The 21160-nt window shown below is 39.3% G+C and overlaps 1 protein-coding gene across 3 annotated transcripts; it reads right to left on the bottom strand.

Moving 5' to 3' along the window:
• Window positions 1-520: 520 nt before the first annotated feature.
• Window positions 521-20348, bottom strand: CSNK1D (casein kinase 1 delta). Of its 3 annotated transcripts, none has more exons than XM_059864173.1 (10): window positions 20027-20348; window positions 17005-17115; window positions 15210-15358; window positions 14501-14729; window positions 13934-14104; window positions 12288-12436; window positions 11630-11801; window positions 11183-11322; window positions 4485-4551; window positions 521-2662 (listed from the first exon to the last, which is right to left on the bottom strand). In XM_059864173.1, the coding sequence occupies exons 1-9, from the start codon at window positions 20100-20102 to the stop codon at window positions 4519-4521; spliced, it is 1230 nt and encodes a 409-aa protein (XP_059720156.1). In that variant the 5' UTR covers window positions 20103-20348; the 3' UTR covers window positions 521-2662; window positions 4485-4518. The 3 variants fall into 3 exon arrangements, with proteins under 3 accessions (XP_059720156.1, XP_059720157.1, XP_059720155.1); XM_059864174.1 differs by lacking the exon at window positions 4485-4551 and adding an exon at window positions 17700-17792; XM_059864172.1 differs by lacking the exon at window positions 4485-4551.
• Between the last annotated feature and the right edge of the window lie 812 nt (window positions 20349-21160).

Genomic DNA, 21160 nt, shown 5'->3' on the forward strand with positions numbered 1-21160 from the left:
TAGACTTTTGGGAATCACACAGCAAAATCAGGAATTTTATTATACAGGGCACCACTGTGAGTACAGCTCAGTATTTTTCTTGCTTTTACCTTAGCTCCCTTAACTGATCTAATCTCAATTCCCCTACTATACCTTCTTATCAATACCATCCATTACTTGATATGCAAAAGCATTTGTACAAAATGAAAATCTCTTTAAAAAAAGAGAAGTATCCAAACAAAAACATTTACCTTTAAACTGGCAAAAAGGCATGCTTTCTGCGAGCAAAGCAATTAATGCTTTCTATTTCTTCCTGTATACCCCAGGATCATAACTACCAAACTCTTTCACTGAAAGTTTTGCTACCAAGACAGTATCTTCAAATGTTTGCAACTGACAATATTCTTTCTAGGTACAGAAATCCCTTGAAAAAAAGAAAAAAGAAGAAAAAAATGAGAAAAGAGAAGCAAAAAAAAAAAAAAGGAAAAGAGAAAAAGAGTTGCATAAGGTAAACGGTAAGGATTCATTGCAAGTCAGAACAGAAGTTATTATGAATGTATTTACACAACTGTTAAAGTACACAAATACAGTGGTAGTACAAATGAAGTGCTTTGAGATACTGGTTTATACACAGGTTTATATAGACAGTCTAACTATTTTGTGCATGATGGAATTTAACTATTATGAGGACAAAAACTGCCCACAAGTGAGTACAATTCTAGAAGTCTGCAGTCAACTTTTAAGTATAGTACAGCAATCTAATGGTCCAGATACATAGGAAATAAAAAGGCTGTTTTTTTAAGTCCTTCAAACATTACACTATTAACCACAGGTATTTACAAGGAAAGCACAATGAAGTGTAAAACTGCTCAAATGGTAGTGCACATGCCTAAAATACCAAAGTTTATAGTAACTGAGGAAATAATTCTCTTATGCAAACTTACCAATCGATCAAATTCTCGAGCTTTTCCACTATACCCTCCCCAAACTCACATTTCCCCAGTCTGACCCAGAGTACACCCAAGCAAATAGCTAATGTTACGAAAGCATCCAAAGAAGAATAATACTTGGTATGTGGCCTTTTGAGAGGGGCAAAAAATAATTTGTAAACACCCAAAAAATAAAAACTACTCTCCATAAAAATCTGAAGACTAATATATCTTTAAAAATTGTCTCAATTTCTCAAAATACCTAACTGTTCAAACAAAATCTCTGTATATACTTTCCAGCACAGAACTTCCCATAATTTCAGTCATAAGAGTTCTGGTACTGTTCCAAGTACCGTAAGGACAGAACATGTACTTTTATGAGACCATTTACAGTAACAGACAGTATGAAGAATTTCCCATATTTCATAACCAACAGGAGCCAACAACACCTGCAACAACCTGAGCATGATGAGTCATTCAAGCCTAGATAATTACTCTGGGAATTCTCAGGTTAGATATACTTAAGAATTAAATATGATATGCATCTAAATTGTAAAAATTCTCAGGATTTTATGGCAAGAATAGGTTACTATGTTTGTGGGGGTGTTATTTAGGGTTTTTTTTTTTGGTATAGGAATTCCTTTTTTGAGTCTTGGCATGTAACAGAAGGCCTAAATCAATGTATTTATTTATAAACATGTGGATACTGAATGAAACATGAAAATTCACTGAAGATTCAGCAGCAATGTCTATTTTGCACTTGTAATAGTCTCCAAGCTAACCAGCCTCAGTGAAGAGGAAACAAAATTTTCTGAGTAAAAACAATGTTTGAAAGTATCCATTCACCCAAACTAAGCAGAGAGACAGAACAAGCTTTCTAATTCTAAATCCCTCAAATGTCAGTCTTTCACTTGGTTCTTAATGTTCTTTACAAAAAAGAAATTCATCATTACAATCTCTACTATACTTAAGACTCTCCTGCAGGGTATTTAGTTATCCTCTTCTATGAAACACAATGAGTATCAAAAAATTCATTTGTGCTACACACAAAGTTAAATGTCCAGTGTGAATGAAGACAGCAAATAGTAAAATAAACTTCTAACAGTTTTAAAAACTTCATGAGAAAACCGACTCAGAATGGGACAATACATGAAAGTAAACAATTTAAATAACAGCAGATGGTTTTGATTGATTTACATGTTCCCTGGCAGACTAATCTTTTAAACAAGAAATTTCAAGTCATTATCTTTAGTTCAGGTTTGTTTATACTCTACATTTTTAAATCAGACAAAAGCAAGAGTTCTTTACATAGAAGTAAGCCAATAATTTTAGCAAAATTATACAAAAAACTTTCTTAAACCAAGTAAAAGTTTTATAGTTACAGTAGAATAATAAAAAGGGAGTAAAGTCTGCCGCCTGTGGAGGGAAAGCTGAAATGGCCATCCAGTAACAGGCGGTGAACTCTGTAAACCATCTTTCTTTTCCAGCCCTGTTACCACAGGGTTCTCTTAAGGTCATTGGGTTTCTGGCAAAAGCGTCCTGTAATGGCAGCTGCTGGAGTCTCTGCATGTTCCTCCAAGAGCTTTTTAGGTCACATGGAGAACTCCAATTTCCGCTCTAGTTTAGGGTATATTTGCTAGTAAAGCCATTGGCAACATGGGAGATCAGCCATGCATTATTTGCCCTCCATGGCAAAATAATTTTCACCGGTGCACAGCAGACTGGAGAACACTGGTAGTAACCCGAGCAGGAATCTACCAAAGCCAAAAAACAAGACAACATCAGCACATATCCTTCCAGTTAACATACAAGTGTCTCGCAATGTACTTCTAAACTATTAATTGCCAAAATTTAAGTGTGTGAATTTAAAATTCAATGAGCAATACAGTGTTTCACACCCACCTGTAGCTACACAAAGTTCCCTATAATTTTCCTCTTTTATTAGAAGTTAACATGGAAATTTCACCTTTCCAGGCAGAGGGGATGTTTTGAAGAAAATTAGAGCATAAACATGTGCAGAAGAAAGAACCAACCAGATGAAAACACTATGAATGCACAGTAATAGACTCCATGGATAATAACTAAAAAAGTATTAAGAAGGTAAAAAAGAAATTCATTATTTTCAATAGCTTTTCTCTGTCCACGGGACACTGTGTTAAAAGATACTTCTTTTATTTCCATAGCTTGACGTACTGAGTAAGTGTAGCATTATTTCTTACCACTTTCACCGTGAAAGTGAAAAACAACCATACATCTCTGCAATTTAAGAAGCAAGAAACATCTAAGTAGCTGGATCAGTATTCAGTATTTGTTTCATTTGTGAACAACTACAAATACTAAGGCATACAGTATAGGCCAACCAGTGCAGGCATGGACCAGACCAGAATGTGCATGTCTCCTGCATACGGGCTTTTCAATGCAAAGCTTTAGGTTTGCTTTTTTGCATTTTTTTTATATCTGTTTTTTTTACTAAGATCTGATAACTGGTCTTTAAAGTGTTAAGTGGACATTTACAGTTGGATCTTTTTAATGCTATACACTGTTCACTAAGCAGGTTGTGCAGAGTCAGCCAAGCACACAAAGCAGGAGAAAACAGAAGAGTAAATAGCAGGATTCTTCACCAACTAGAGATACAGGATTAATGCAAGCTTAGGCTTTTTAGAGAAAGTGAGACAGCAGACAAGAGTTATACAACAGAATTTATTAAGGAACAGAAAAATCTCACAGCTTTTTTCTTAATAAGAAGCAAATCAAAGAAGCTCTTTAAATACTTAAGAAAAGTATCCCTCAGCCACTAAGGTTCAGATTCCAACTGAAAGCTGTTATTTCTCATATGAAACCAGTTATTGCCAAAAGCAGAACAGACTAAAAAGCCAAAAGCTGCACACAGAAAGGCAGAAACTTCTACTGCACTGAACAGTGGAAAGGACTTCATAATACCTAAATTCAAGTCTGCCTACCTCTGAGATGCTCATGGTCAACTATTCCTGTTAGCATGTGATATTTTTTTAAAATACAGATCTGAACAGATCTGAGTATTTTTAAAATGAGAACTCATAAGGCACGGAAAAGGATATAAAACAGTGAAAAATGGACATGGCTGTAGTAGAACATTCCATTCATGAAAAAACAAGACAGAGCCTTATTTGAGCAATATTGTCAATTGAGTCTTCATACAGGTATTTTGATTTTATGATTCTGAAGTAGATCTGGTTTTTATTGGATGACACACTGCTGCATCGACATCCTTGGAAAGACATGTAATTCTCATACAGCTAAAATTTTGACTTGGTTATTTTACTTTATTGTTGATACTTGAACAATTTTAGGGACCTTTTAAGTCACTATTATTGTCAACTCTGCTTAAGAGTCCCAGTGGAACAGCAGTAATAACTCAGCTTTTGAAAAGACATTTGCTTTTAAGTTAGAGAAAAATCAAGGCTTCATCAAGCATCCGACCAGAAGGCACAGATACAACTATGAGATCACATGAGTAGAAGAAGCAAAGTCAGATGTTTCCAAAGAGATTTTTCCCCACCCCATACAAAGTTTTGGTGTCTAATGAGAAGCACTCACCCAGTGCTGCCTTCCAACGAAAGGAGACGAGCAGCTACTTGCCATGGTGTTCGAAAGGAATGCTATTCTGAGGTAGGGGAAAAGACAGCAATTTTTAACAGTTCCACTGCCCCAATATATAAAGATGTCTTAATAAAAATCCAACCTGAACTTGCAGTAGCAACTCTATCTTTTAAGAAGCTCTGATTTCAGACTTCTATAAGACACTTCCATCATATTAAGAGGCACGTAAAAGAAACAAATCATTAATCCTCAAAGGAAGCTGACAGGGTCAGAAGAACAACGCAGAATATGATGCCTATTAAGATGGATAGGTGAAGAAAGATTTGTGGATGCAGAAATGGAAAATGAAGAAGCACTGGAAGTATGGCACAACACTTAAGTTATTCAATGCCAGTGTTGGCTATAGTCTCCTAAAAACTTCTTCCATCAAAGAGACAATAAAATATTTCTTTGTGCAGCACTTCAATCTTTCCAACTACAGAGAATACCTCTATTACCAACTGGAATTTGCCACAGCTTTGACTGTTGGGTGCTGAACATGTTACATTCAAGAAAAAAATATTAAACAACTTACTGTATAACCACAAGCAGACTGAACCTTTTATTGAAGAAAATGAAGACTACTCACCCATAACTAGACTCTTGAGATGATCACTGCTTTCAGGATGCAGTCTGTGCATGTGGACCAGCAGAGTAGTTTTTACTAGAATACTTACTACCTCATTTACTAGCTCCTTTATTACACCTCTTAACCTTTAAAAACTTTGTGTAAAGGAGACTTAGGGAACAATTCACTTAGAGAGTGTAAAAGCAGAAGGATCTTTTAACGGCCAGTATGATTTTCTGTCTAACACACTGCATGCAGAGCTGTAATTTAGGTTTGCTTTAAACTTGAACACACCACTTAAATGAATCCAGTATCGTGCAAAGGCAGAGGGAAGAGATGATCTACTTATTTTAGAAGTTGTTTCAGTAGGTAACTACTTAGACCTCTATTTTGCCTTTCTTTACTTGTGAGTGGCTTTAATTTTATGCAATAGGTTCTTCACATATTTTCTCTTTAAGCGTTAATTCCTGTTAAAATAATTTTGTCTCAAACACTTCACCAAATCACTCAAGACATTTTCTTAGCTTTTTGTATAAGCTGAAAGAAGTAGATTTGAAACTCTTACACTGTACAATCTGTTCTCCCAATCCATCTCACTAATGACACAAAATAACATCTCCACTTCTGTTCATTACTGTATCATACATAGATTCAAGGACGAAATTGCGCCTTTTCATTAGGGAAACCACACTAACCTCTCCAACATTACATCTGCCTTCTCAGTCATTACTTACCACAGATACAGTTATCCCATACAGAAAAACAGCCTCCACTTCTTCATCCTAACCAGAATTTGGAGTACTGCAGAAATACACATTTGAATAGACTGCGCTCCACCGCTCAGCTCCCACTGATGTTTATCACTGTGAACTCACAACGTGCAGGTTTTTTGCGGTTGCATTCACTTCATATAATCCAGAAAAGTACTGAATAACATGTGCCATAGAATTTACATAATTTAATTAGAAACACTTAAGTTTCATGAACCATTTCATAAGACATGGCAGTTGTTACTCCTAAAAATGCTCTTTACTTAGTGTTAGAACTGCATGTCTTTTTTAAGGAGAATGACTTAGGTGCTACGTGGACACTATCTTGGATGCTGGGAATGACATCTATTTTGCTATGCTTACCAATTACTATTTTTCCATGAGCATTAAATTTCTCTGAGAATGCCTAGTTTTCATAAGGGAACTCAGGTTCCTATTATTTGCATTCACAGCCTTAGTTTTCCAGTTTCAGTTGGATTTGATCAGAATTCAGTTTGGAAAAAAGAAAGATAAACATGTGGAGTAGTCATCTTTAAGAACTCTAAGTAGAGCAGAGCTTTGAATGAAAAGCTTTCCTTGTCTGAGTAACATCTGTACATTTCATTGTCCAGAATTTAACAAGCAGCAGCCTTTCCTCTAGATAAACAGAGGTGGAGATTACAGATGCACCGTTGCCTTACCAAACCAAGGCATAGAGTAAATTAAATAACAAAACTAATGTATCAAATTATAAATAAGAACTCTAACAAATCTGTAGATATGCATGGTAAATGCTAAACGTTACTTTCTAGCAGGAGTATGGCTTAAGCACTTCCTGAAAAGTGACCTGTGGTAGTATATTTATTTAAGACTTACTAAGGAAACTAACACACTTGGAATGGACATGGACCAAAAATTGCTATTCTTTATGATTCTCTTGAGAAGAAGTGATACGGATGACTCTCTATATTCTTACATCTCTCCAATCAACATTTGCTTTAATGACTTTGTCACATAACTCAAATACTTTAGGTTTTCCTAAGAACAAGGTATACAGACAATGGGAAACTCATAGCTCTAACTGTTGACCTGGCTACATCTAAGGATAAATTCAGATTACAGAAGAGCTACTTTAGTATTATGAAAACTGTAAAGAGCATAAGCTATCAACACCTACAACTTGCACCATCCTGCCTGCTAGAGAGTGACAACTGGGAAAATGAAAAGTGAGTTTCTCTAGCAAGCTCAAGTAGTAGTGTTATAAGCTGTAGTCTAAGTAAAGTGCTTCAGCCACACCACCCAAGTTGCAGAAGGTGAAGGCAGGGATTGGGAAAATGAAGAGCCATCCACTGTGGAAGATGACTGGGTTTGGGACTGTTTAAAGAACCTGAAAGTACACGAGTCTGTGGGACTTGATGACACATCCATCTGTGGGTTCTGAGGGATGAGTGGCTGCACCACCATCCATCATATTTGAGGTATCATGGCAGTCCAGCGTAGTTCCTTCTGACTGGAAAGGGGAAACCATAACCCCCCGTTTTATATAGGGAAATATGACACAGGGAACTACAGGCCAGTCTCACCTCCGTGCCTGGCAAAGTCATGTAACAGATCCTCTTGGAAACTATGTCAAAGCATGTGGAGAATAAGGAGGTGATTGGTGTTAGACAACATAGCTTCACTAAAGGTAAATTGTGCCCAACAAATTTGGCAGCCTTCTACACTGTGGCTACGCAGTGGTGGACAAGGGAAGAGCCACATATGTCACCCACCCGGACTTGCGCAAAAGCACTGGATGCTGTGTTGCATGACATCCCTGTCTCTAAATTGGATAAAGACAGATTTGACACATGGACCACTTGGCGGATAAGGAATTGGCCAGATGGTTGCACTCAAAGAATTGTCGTGAGTGAGTTCAATGTCCAAGCAGGAAACAGTGATGAGTGGTGTTTGTCCCTCAGTACTGGGACCGGTGCTGTTCAAAATCTTTGTCAGCAACATGGACAGTGGAAACAAGCGTACCCTCAGCAAATTTGCTGACAACAAGCTGTGTGGTGCAGTCAACCTGCTGTAGGGAAAGGGATGCCATCCAAAGAGACCCTAACAAGCTTGAGAAGTGGGTCTCTGGGAGCTTTATGCAGTTCAACAAGGTCAAGTGCAAGGTCCAGCATGTGGGTCAGGTCAGCCTCAAGCATAAGTACAGGCTGTGAAGAATGGATCAAAATTAGCTCTAGGGAGAAAAACTTGGGTGTGTTCATGGATTAGAAGCTCAACATGACTCAGCAATGCGCACCTGCAGCCCAGAAAGCCAACCGCATCCTGGGCTGCATCAAAATAAAAGTGACCAGCAACTCAAGAGAGAGGAGACTCTTGCCCTCTATTCTGCTCTTGTGAGACCCCACCTGGAGTACCATGTCCAGGTCTGGGGCCTCCAACACAAGAACAATGCTGACAATGTTAGAATGAGTCCAGAGGAGAGCCACTAAGTTGACAACAGTGCTGGAGCACCTCTCCTACGAAAACAGGCTGAGAGAGTTGGGGCTGTTTAGCCTGGAGAAGAGAAGACTTTGGGGAGAACTGAGAGAAGCCTTTCAGTACCCAAAGGGGGCTTACAAGAAGGCTGAAGAGGGGCTGTTCTCATGGCATGTAAAAAGTGCACACAGTGACAGGACAAGCGTGAATGGCCTTAACCTGAAGGAGCGTAGATTTATTTATTAGGAAGAAATTCTTTACTATAAAGGCAGTGAGGCATTAGAACAGGTTGCCTAGATAGGTTGTGGACTCCCCATCTCAGGAAATGGTCAAGGCCAGGCTGAATGGGGTTCTGAGTAACCTGCCCTACTGGAAGGTTCTCTGCCCATGGCAGGGGGGTTGGAATGAGGTGATCTTTAAGGCCCCTTCCAATCCAACTCATTTCCCCTGCAAATCCCTCTTTCCCTCCAACTGCATCAGGCCCATAGGAATCTGTTCAAATTATACTACAGTTACACACTGTTATTTGGTCACCATGAGTAGACACTAGCACTGGTTCACTGTCTTAAGAACTAAAGGAATACAGAAGTCAATTAATTATAGTTCTAACAAACTCAAGAGAAGATCCTGACTAGGCTGCTTTTGAGACTGTAAAGAAGTCAACCAAGTGATCCTATACTTGAAGCAGAGTGTTAAAAAGAGCAGGTATGGAATGTGCCATTAAGCCAGACAGTACTGTTGGCCCATATCACAAATTACACATCTGGGTGTTTAAAGACCACTCAGGAAACTGCCCACTGCCCTCACAGTATTCACATTCTACAGGCCAGGCAGAACAGAAATGGATCTACAAGCCCAACTGTATTATTCGTAACTTGACATGTTTACAATAGCATCACCTGCACAATGAGGGACAGGTCAGGAACAAAGCAAAAACATGAAAGATGTACTTGCACCTAAAACAATCAAGTGGCATCGCTGAATTTCTGTCTGTTATTGCTATAACTCTTTATCTGACTGTTAACAGAGACAAAGCATCAGAGATTTGCTCAGAATGCCAAAGACCTGGCATATACACTTTGCCAAGAAACCATCCTTATATTAAAGTAAATGTTCAGGGAGAAGTCTGCATCACAGCCTTACAGAATATCCAAGGTCAAAGAGGACCCCTGGAAAACATGTAGCCCAATCCCACTGCCCAAAGCACACTCAACTAGAGCAAGCCACTCAGGACAAGGTCCAGCTGGGCTCCAAGTAATTTGGAAAAGGGAGACTACACAACCTCTTTGGGCAACCTGTTACAGTCCTTGCCCACCTTCATAGTAAAGAAAAGTTTCTCTGTATGTCTAAATGGAATTTCCTGTATTTCAATTTGTGCCCACTCTCCACTGTCCATTCACTGGATATTGCTGAAAACAGTCTGGTTGCACCTTCTTTACAGTCTTCTAACAGGTATTTATGAAATTTACAAGATCCATAACTATGCACAATTCTCCCCTCCTTTTTTTTCAAACTATTTAAAAATACTTCGACGTGAGAATTTCTGGTGGCAAGAATAACAGTTCAGTAAACAATATAAGATGGTGAAACTTGTACCAAAGCCAGTACAGAAAACCTCACCTATACATTATTCTTGCCCAGTCATTTCTGCTCCTGAACTGTTCATCCCTTGTGCAAGCACAAGTATCTGCACAGCTACATGGTGAAACAACTCATTCAGCTTATACCCCCTGCCACCCCAAATTCCACTTTGCTTTCATCACAATGGAATCGTTTCTCCAACCCACTTCACTCTCAGTCTTCACTAGACTGGGATGTCCAGTCTGGATATCCATATCCACCTGGCCCCATCTAAAAAACTGTTCTTTCAAGCAGTAAGATTTCATACATAAGAACATGTACTATCCAAAACTAATTAACTCTGCCAATTAAATGATGAAGCTAAAAGGAACCAAATTAATTTTTTGCCAATGTGCTCCGTCAACAAGGAACAAGTCCCTGGCAAAAATTATGCACTTAGAGCTCCTGCACAGTAGTGAGGCATGATGGAAAAACCCCTAGGTCACTGCAACAGTCCCCCTAACATACTGCTTTCCCAGAAATGTTGCAGAATGTCTACAGATTGGCTGATTTACATTTTGTAAGTAAGACTGAAAGTAAATTGTACAAAGCCAATTGTACACTGTTTGGGACAAGACTGCCAATATACTGAGGGAGGAATGTTTTATATTTTAGCTACAGCACAGAGTTAGAAACATTTAACACTGTTAGCCCTAAAAAGAAGCATTCCTAAAATTTCTTTGCTAAGTCACTGTGAGTGGCAAGGATGATTTCAGCGCTGACCATAAATCATTATCATTTATCCTCCTGCCATTCTCTTCAAATGAGCCTTCTGCAACATATCCAGCATCCATGTATGTGGCCTCTTATGGGCTCTGAATTAAGAGCACTGCACTACAACTTTCTTCACTATTGCACCTTCTATTCTTCACCAAATGCTTATTGCCTTTTCTGCATCAATATCGTCTACTCTGCTGATTTGGAAACAAAATTCTCTACTGCCTCTTACTCTGCTTCTTCACTGATAACAGGTATAAGAAACTTAATGAGTCAAGGAGCTAAGTCCCATAATAGTAGGTTAAAATGCTGCATCTCTAGAGTTTGGCATCCTGTCATTGCCGTCAAGGTAAAAATAAAAATTTTTTTACACTGACATTGTTCAGGCTAAATGCCAAGCATTTACAAGAATGAACATCACTTGCAAAAACAGTATGAAATCACATCAATTACCTGGTAAGATTTTTTGGCAAATTAACTTATCAAATCACCCTCATTTTTTCCAATACAGAGATTTATTTTTTTTTTACCTGTGAAGTTGACATGCGAGAGGTATCTTGTCGGCCTGTTAAATCAGATGAGGAGATATTGACCGGGGCACCACGATGCAATCTCATACTCACTTTCCTTTCTCGTTCCATACCGGATACTGGCCGAGGAGAGGTGTTGGCTGTGAGAAAAACAGTATTAGATTCTCATAATGAGAAAGGCCACGTTAACACGGTCACTGGAAAAATTACACTATTGCTGTTTGCACATAAAAATTTCACATAACCAAACAAGGAATCAAGGCTGTTGTTTGACATTTCACAGAAATACAAGTATCAATTTCCAGGCAATGAGCGTATGCAAACACCTTCAATCTACTAAAAATCTAGGGAGAAAAAACCAAACCAAAAGGCCAAACTCTGCCCAGACACAAACCGCCAATTAGAGTAATCTACAAGAAGCACTTACCCAGCTACTTGCTTACTCACCAGCATGTGAAGTTGGGGTAAGGGGAGTAGGAGGAGCTACATCTTGCGTTCCTCTTAGCCTGCCAGAAGCAGTGGAGGGTAATCCACGTACACCTGGATTTCGTGTATGTCTTAATCTTTCCTCTCGTTCTCGCCTTTCACGTTCAGCATCTTCAGCTGCTCTGCTTGCACCCTACAAGTAAAGACTAGTGAACAACTTCGGGGATTATTGACCTTACAACTGTATGTTTATAAAAGTACTGAAAATGAAGAACTGGACAACGTGTGAACTGAAGTTTGAGAAGGCACCAACTGCTTTCTTGAGAATTGCCATAAGTTTTGTTCATACACTTGCTCAGATAGTCTTCAAATTGTTAATGTACTGTTATGGCAGCTGGACACCTCCTCAAACGTTGCAAATGACCTATGTTAAAGATCAAGGTGGGAGAAAGTAGTAATTCCACAACCTAGCATCCAAGCCTTATAGCACGGATCCCGTATCTCCTGCCTTTCTCCTTATTTCCTGATCTTTCTGTCTATACAGTAGAGTTGCTAAGAGGAAATATGGAAGACAATCTTACAGTATCAGTTAAGATACTCAAAACTGACCATGCAGTAACAGGACCCAACCAAAACCATTAGGAATTCAAAGTTTTAGAAAGCTATATGAGCTACTCACAAATTTCAGCATGTTCCAGTCAAATACATAGTCATAGGAGAATCCTTGCCGATGAAAAAGGTTTCTGAATAATTGCCTTAGATAGGAATAGTCCGGCTTGTCATCAAAACGCAAAGAACGGCAGAAGTTCAAGTATGTGGCAAATTCAGCTGTAATTAAAGGAAGCCTGTTTTTTATCTTCAGCTTCACACTGGCTTTTTTGTAATTCTGAGTTGAAAATACCCAAACCACCCCAAACCTGAAAAGCAGGGAATCTTCTTAACATAAGAAAAAGAATAATGATCTAATACTAGAAATCCAGTAAAGGAAACACTATCATGTCAACTCTGAAAAATAAATTATTTTTCGATTACAGAGCAGGCAAAGATCTCCTCTGTGTCGACAGCGCATAGGACCCAACAGCACAGTTCTTTAAGCAACAGCTGGTGGGGGAGAAAAGGTATAAAACTTTGCTTGGAACATACTGAAGACAATTTATTGTGGGACATGGAACAGCATTTCTTTGTTAAGACACACAGAGATTCATGGCTGCTGGGTCACAAAACACAGAAAAACTTTATCTTCCAGGTAAGTCACATCACATTTTTAATTTACAATAGTCTGAACCCTTGTTTTTAAATGGAAAGCAAAATATTACAAAGAAAAAAAAAAAAAAAAAAGAATACCGTAGTGAATGCAGTGCACCACAGAACCACAGAAAATCAGCAGTATCAAAATACTAGCTTTTGACTTTAGGTCTTCCCAAATGAAATAAGATAATAATTTATATTAAGAAAGAAGTTCTAACAAATGGCACAAGAGAAGCTGATTAGTCTTCCCTGCCTGTAAACCCCAGAGAAAACATGAAATTCATGACTGTAAAGGAACAAGTATGAAGCCACATTTGAAACACATAAAAAAAGATGAATTTTCATAAAACCCAAACAAAAACTATAGCTCTTGTCATTGTAACAAGAGGGTCAAGCCAAGAGGCTGAAGAGACAGAACTCTGTGAAATGAAAAGAGCCTCTGATAACAGCTAGTGTTACTAAGTTTTAAACAAATTTAAGTATCATTTTACAATACTCAAAAATGGCTTATTATTATTTTGGTGTAAATAACAAACTGAGAAACAGAACTGCTCTGAGGCATGACGCTAGGATGCAGCAGGGTTTCTTATGCCTCTCACAAATTCTAATCCATCAGCAGGCGAAACCAGATGAACCTGGGACAATAATTCCCAAGCGAAACAACCGCAGTAGATAAGAGATGCATCTGACTACACAATCCAATTCATCTAAGAAATAGTACCACACAGCTAGAGAAAAAAGCAGTTTGTTAAAATGCTATTTGTCTGTTGCCAATTATCCAGCCAACAGGTGCACAAAAAATACAGTGCAAATCAGGGTACCATGCTGCCCTTCCTCTTGAGGGCACTTGAACAGTTAAAACAAGGGATCCCTAGAAATGATCTATGAACACAAAAGATCTGTCTTCAGCATAGTATTTTTACCACACATGTGGTAAAATCATGGGGGATAAGGAAGGGAAAGAGGAGTAGGACAGAAACAGATGGTGAAAAAGAGTAGTAGAATTTAACATAAGGAAAGGAGATGTACCACTAAAACATGAACACATAGTCCTAGTGTCACAGAAGAGCAACTTACAAGGATATCCTTTACACAAAACCTCAATAGGTGTAGACATTTTCTTTTCACTGATACGTTCGTATTTCTGCCTCTTTGTTGCTGCTTTCAGTCCCTGCCAGGGGAGGGAGCCCAGGTTAAAATACATCAGTACATAGCCCAAGGACTCCAAGTCATCTCTGCGAGATTGCTCTACAAACAGCATAAAAAAGTGAACTCATTAGGTTTCATTTTCTACTGGCAAAACAAAAGTCTGTGCAACAAGACTGTTATAAAAACCCTTACAAAAACAAGAGACAGCCGAGAGTTCTTATGCCCATGATAAACTTGTTCATTAAAAGAAAAGTCTATCATCCTTGCAGTTATTAAAAAATGTGCTAATTCCCAAGCATTACAAACTCAGACTGAACAGACACCGAATATAGACTGAATCCCACCTAATCAAGATATGCAAGGCCATGCATACTGTACTCTTAGTGTCAAAAATAGGGACTGTCTCCTATGCCTCCACAAAGCAACATCCACTTGCACTAAAATTACATGCATCGACACTCTTTAAGTTTCTATTTATTGCTTTCCCCAGCTCACCAATTCCAAGATGAGTGTTGATGGATGCATAACGGGCAGTTCCCGTTAAGTTTTTATTTTCACGATACGGAATATGTTGGTGAGTTCGAGCATCTCGATACTTCTTTGCTAGTCCAAAGTCTATTATGTAGACAAGATTGCCTTTCTTCCCCAGGCCCATTAAGAAGTTATCTGGCTTCACATCTCGGTGGATGAAGTTCTTAGAGTGAATATATTCAATTCGACTAATCTAAATACAGAACCACAAAAAAAATCATTGTCGAGAGACTAAGCACACATCTTTTTCTGACAAAAACACTAGCGATTGTGTCTAAATAATGAAAGAGGCAACCCCCCTTTTTACTGTAAAATATAAGGGCATCAAAGAGAACATAATTTAGAAGACAACGGACAAACCTTCTTTCCAGCTCTTTGCCCGTGTCTATTTTACAAAACTAGGACAATCTGTTTTCAGAAACTTTCTTGGGGAAATTTCTTAGTCTTTGAGCAGTGCAACGCCCGGTTTGCAAACAGTGCAGATCCAGTTTTTAAAGAAGAATCAATCACTTTTGATGGGATAGTTTGGATTTACAAAAACAGAGCAACTTTTGAATTTTTTCCCTATTAATACAGCCTATTCACCTCTAAATTTTAGAAAAAAAAGTATATGATCCAAAAAATTCAATATCCCAACATATTTTACAATCAAGATAACAAAGCCATTTCCTACCATTTGGTCAGCAAGTAATAGGACAGTCTTGAGACTAAATTTCCTTGAACAAAAATTGAAGAGATCTTCAAGACTCGGTCCCAACAACTCCATCACCATAACGTTGTAGTCCCCTTCAGCTCCACACCACTTAATTGTGGGAATACCCACTAGGAAAAAATAAATCATTTATTCAGTATAACAATTTGATTTATATAATTAATGCATACAAATCTTTAAGGCTCTTAATATTAATTCTGAGTGTCATTACCATGAATGTTTCCATTTACAGTGAAGCTTAATATTTTATGTTCAGACATTCCAAAATTAAATGTGTGATAAATTCCAGCAGAATCAATACAAATTTATAGCAACAGAGGTCTAAAAATAAGTCTTTTTTCTTTTCCCCAGAAATCTTCTAGTCTTCATACTTACCTTGCAACTTTAAAGTACTGAGCATCTTTGTTGGTCTTGAACCCTAAGTATTTTGCCAATATTAATATTCATGTAGGCTCTAAGATGTAATAAGGCACAAATCAGGAATCTGGAAATAAAACCTTGACAAACCACTAGATACTATAACTGAGGAAGGCCTTAGAAATTAACTTAGTTTCAAAGCCTACCAAATCACCATTAAATATCTGTCTCCACCAAAATTTGCAGTGAATTTCTGCCCTTCCTTCATATTCTTGTCTTTCCTTCAGCTCCATGGTATTTGCTGTTTGGTGAATCTCTAACAAACTAGGATTATGAGATGCATTATTCATTCAGTTTTACAGTATGATAATTAGCCCAAATTTATGGAGGAAGTCAGGAACCTTATTTCACATAAAAATGCAGAAATGCTCAAATATTTTGAAATAAACCTGCATGTAGGTAGCCTTATTCAGATTTTCAACTACCTTACTCGGAGTTAATTCTATGCATTTTGGTGTGAAATGCTGTAATTCACTGAATTTAAAGGAAGCGTGTTATTCTATAAAGGCTATTTTGGTTACACGCAGGTGGCAACTGAATGAGGCGGGAATTAAAAAATAACTAAATGCAAATACACATTATTATCACTTTCTAGAGGTCTTATTACCCTACTTGGCATGTACTTGAGATACAGCATGGAATGTACTCTTTATGCAAAGCATATCCTCATCTAGGAAGAATTCAAGGGAGTATGAAACAAAGAGAAAACTGAACTACACCAGGTTTATGTCCTAGAATTGCACAGGAATGTTATGCTTCCGGAATTCCAAAATATATGAGTAAGTTACTGTAGCAAAGCAACACACAGTAGCTACAAAGTTGCTGCACTCCTACTCTCCACTACTAATGCCATTTTGTCTTAGAACTCTCCCAGTAAAGAAATATTTTTAACACAGAAAAAAGAATTCTAACACGTACAATGAAAATTAACCTGATTTTTAAAAGCTTAGAATTGTGCTACCATAATAAGCAAGTCAGGTGAAATGGTCCAAAGCAGTGGTTACCATCTTTCACTGATCCATGAGAATCAGAAATAAATCACTGTTCTGGGACCAAACTTTGTTTCACATTGCACAAGGTCCTCTCATTCTAATATTTTGGGAACCATGAGAAACTTTGGAGGATCTTACTGGTTATCATGAAGTGTGACAGCCATGAATTTGGAACTGCTCCTCTACAGCCCTTGCAGAACTGAAATGCTGTTCTTTGTCTACCCTGCTGCCTCTTCCCACCTTCCCCTTATTTCTCAAAAGAGATCCCAAACATTAACTGTTGGTGGCAGATAGATCAAAAGTGTAAAAGCAGTAAAATCTTTGAAAAAGGAAAATAGTTTGCTTGCCTCCACCCTGCATCATTTTGTAGATTTTACTCTCGATGTGGAGCTGAGGATGTTTGGTTTTCACACATTCCAACTTTATTGCAACCTCCTCTCCAGCAGCAATATCAGTTCCTAAAACCAGAAGAATTAAAACACCGGTCAAAATATTTTTAAGATGCATTTCCTTTGCCAAGACTGAAACAAAACGAGCATCAACAAACTACTTCTAAATGGCAAACATCCAGAGATTACGTACTTTCAGCCACAATTATCTTTCTTCTGAAACTTTACAGACTAGGCTTACAAGAGACAACTACTGTATAACAAGAAGCCAAAATTGCTGCTAACCCATTAAAAAAAAAACCAAAACAAACAACAAAAAACCCCCAGAAAAACAACAAATCTAAACAAAGTGCATCTTCTCAGGGATGTCTTTCCACTTCCATTTTGTGGTAAAAATGCTCAGAATTAATGTTTACAAATGCAGCACACTGACCCTTCCAACGGAAGAAGTACTAAGAATTCCAATCACCTCCTCTTATGTCTTGGAAATAGAGACTACAGTTTCCCTAGATCTCAACACAGTCTGGCTGTACCCTGACACCTCATTTTACCTGGCTGGAAGGCAGCTTATCTAGACTAAAGAACGTGCTGTCTGCAAAAGCTTTCTTTAAATCTCATTAAATTCGCATTTTAAGAATGAAAAAATGGCTTACCTGTTCACTTTCCAAGTTTGTGGGGAGAAACTGACATTCTTAAATAGAAACAGTCAAGAAAATACACACTCTCACAGCCAAGCAACTTACAAACTACAGGGAAAAAGGAAATAGCAAAAGGAAATGTGTGACACTTCACAGACATTATCTCCAAGTCTCTCTGCTTTAGGAATTTGGCCCTTTTCTGCTTTACCTCATTGTTCAGGATCATGTGAAGTACATCAGCTATAGTTCGATCTGATCCCCACTTTCAAAAGCCTAACTAGAGGTTCCCCTCTACTCTGACACGTCTTCAACACCCTTGTAGCTGCATTTAAGACAAAACCTGGGGACTGGAAACAGGCAAAAAGTAGTCAAATCTTCATTTTCAAAGCATAAAACTGAGCTGGGAATGTATGCTGAAATAATCTACAAATTCATTGAGGCCTATAAAAATGTACGTCTACTTAAAAATAAATATTGACTTCTGAAATAACTTTAGAAATTATTTTAAGACGCTTACGTCTACTGTACAGTCTGAACAATGGAGCAATAACTGGAATTTTTAAAAAGCTGACCACATTTCGCTATCACAAAAAATACAGTTTTCAAACATCTGTTCTACCAGATAATGGAAGGCAAAACAAATGGGACTCTACAAAAGGCTTCAGTTCTTGAGAGACAGTAATTTTCCCTGGAAAAATAAATGCCACCAGCTGGATCTTCCATTCATGTACTTCCAGGCTGGTTCCATGCCTGAGCCATGCTTTCATGTAAATGGCATGACATGTGCAGTAAGCCCTGAGAGTAAATCCATGACAGTTATTTAGAAATAAAAAAAAAAGAAGTAAAACCCAGAGGATTTATTGCACAGAATTCAGTATGGCATTAATATATACACTAGCATACAGGGAACTATTACTTTCTGCACAACTCCACTGGTGTAAGCTGAATTCATAGAGATAAAAGTGACACATAAACATTTATTTCACTTGCACTTGATATTAATACTGTAATACAATCTGATTTATCTGAGCAGTAGTCAAGTTTAAATTTTCCAAATCGTCTAAGACTTTTCAGATTTCAACTGCTGCCTTAATTGCCCCCCAGTATCCCAGTGGAAGCTAACAAGGATTTTCACACAAGCTTTACCACAATCTTCTTCGGTCACATCTTCAATCTTCTATACATGCATTGCAGAGAGGAAGAATCATGTTCTCTGACTCTAGACCATCACATGCCTTCATTTAAAAATGCGTATTTTTCATCAGGCATATGATCTGTCTTATGGATAACCAGTATGTCATCTGTAAACAAGCAGCTTTAGGTAATGAATTCAGTTGGAATGCCAGCTGTGCACTGCAAGATGTATAGAAAAACAACCCCCACCTCTCATACTGCATGCACTGCCAAACGTACAACATAAGCTAGAAAAAGTGGTATTATTTTTATCTTCCACAAATATGCAGTCAATGAACCTTAATCCCTGCAAGTTCTCCCTTCCCTGATTTTCTTTTCTAGGTTAACATAATTTTCAAAAGCAGAATAGCAGACTGCTATATTAAAAGCAGAGTACTTGTGTCTACCAGACGGGAAATAATGCTCATATTTCTTTGGACTTAACCCACTTCACATGGCTTAAGAGTTTGCCGAATATGTAGAGTATTTTAAAAATACCTGCTTTCAAAATATTTTGCACCCGCTACCTGTGCTTCTCATAAACAATAGCAGTAGGCTATGTCAGAGAGCTATAATAATGGGCTGGCAAAGACAATTCCAATCCTGTACGTTTTACAATCGCAAAGTGAACACGATTAGGCGACGGTCAGCAACAGGATTAGCCAAACTACGAGGATTATTTGAAAGATTTAAAGGTTTTTTTACTGCAACCTAATCACTTGTATTTGTGTAATTTTTTTAGGCCTCACGGGAGAAAGAAACATCCTTCTGACAACAATTTTTCGTAGTCCACTGCAGCGATATTTAACCGTGGTATGTTTCTTTCTCGAAACGTTTTTCCGAATGTGGTGGGTTGTGGGGTTTTCAGGGTTTATGTGATTTTGGGTTTTTTCTTCGTTGTTTTCAGATAAGGCGATTTTTACCCTTATGCCCATTTTACAGACTCGAACGGTGCCCAAGGTCAATAGACAACAATGAGAAGAGGCAGCCGAGTAAACCAGAATTCCCGATTTCCGCACTATCCAAATCAGGACATGATGTCAACGAAATATTAAATTACTGCTGCTGTGTCCCTAGCCCAGGTACTTGCCCGACCTGGCTAGGCCCTCGATGTTCTCCACACAGCCAGAAAACGGCCAGCTAAACCCCCAGCGAGCCATCCTCCTTACCCAGGTAGATATCCCCGAAGGAGCCGCTCCCGATCTTCCGGCCCAGCCGGTACCGGTTCCCAACCCTCAGCTCCATGGCGGCAGCTCGGCTCGTCCGCGACCCGGTTCTGTTGCTCTGCCCGGCCTGCTGGCTCTCGTTCTGATGCCTCACAGTCCTGCAGTTTCGGATGCCATCGTGGCTTTGGTCTCGCCGCTCGATACTAGCGAGACAGTCGAGCCCGTCGCCGCAGCTGCCGAGCAAGATGGATACGGATTCCCGACACGACCAGCGCTTCAGCCCCTCCGGCCTCCAGCCACCATACTGCGTGACCTCACTTCCCTAGCGACGGGGGCGGGACGCGCTGCCGCAGGGACGGGTGCGCGGCGGGCGTGGCGCGGATGCCGGCGGGGCGCGGATGCCGGCGGGGCGCGGATGCCGGCGGGGCGCGGATGCCCTCCCAGCTACCCCGCGCCGACGGTCTCCCGGTGCTCGGCTCGGCCGGAGCTCCTGCCCCGTCTTATCGCGCCGTCCCAGCCACATGCTGGGCAGCGAATGAAGCTAGCAGTCTTCCCGGTGCGTGTGGCGTCGTCGTCCACGAGGCCGTCGGTGGCCGCAGTGGAGATGAGCTCCGGCAGCACTGCGTTCCCAGGAGTGCTCGTTTGACCGGGAAGGCGGAAGGGGGTGGGTGCAGGGACAAAGTCTGAGAAGTGACAAATTTCAGGGGAAATGTCATTCTTGCCGGGGAGAAGTGTTCGGATATCCTCTCTTTCTCCGGGTGAGGAAGAATTTCTCTAAGCATAATCCTAAGCAGACCACCGCCAAGCACTGAAGGGCCTGTATGTGTAACCATGTAGAGTCTGCACATGTAAAGCTGTGTATGTGTGAAGCCTCATAATGTAAAAGTTGTAAGATGTTAATGTCTTAGGTGGCTGACAGCTGAGCCGCTAGAAGTACAGAGTAGGAGAGGGAGAGAGAGAGAGACAAAGGTACATCTGAACTGTCAAATTCCCCCAGCAGCTGTAAGGGTTTAAACGTGCATTTCAGGGCTCTTCTTTTTGTGCCTTAGGACCATATATCTCAGAGAAGTGTGAGCCTGCCATGTACTTGACCCTTACGCTGCCCGGGAGGCGCTTTTTTTTTTTCCCCCCCCTTAT

The sequence above is a fragment of the Haemorhous mexicanus genome, chromosome 20 (assembly GCF_027477595.1).
Source record: "Haemorhous mexicanus isolate bHaeMex1 chromosome 20, bHaeMex1.pri, whole genome shotgun sequence".
In the NCBI taxonomy this organism is placed as follows: domain Eukaryota; kingdom Metazoa; phylum Chordata; class Aves; order Passeriformes; family Fringillidae; genus Haemorhous; species Haemorhous mexicanus.

What these genes read in the sequence shown, in the direction of transcription:
- CSNK1D (XM_059864172.1), bottom strand. Translation starts at nt 20,102, where the DNA reads ATGGAGCTGAGGGTTGGGAACCGGTACCGGCTGGGCCGGAAGATCGGG. An exon ending in CAAAATGATGCAGGGTGGAG is followed by an intron (nt 15,359 to 17,004) that starts GCAAGCAAACTA and finishes ATTTTTTCCTAG; the next exon opens with TGGGTATTCCCACAATTAAG. An exon ending in TATTACTTGCTGACCAAATG is followed by an intron (nt 14,730 to 15,209) that starts GTAGGAAATGGC and finishes TTCTGTATTTAG; the next exon opens with ATTAGTCGAATTGAATATAT.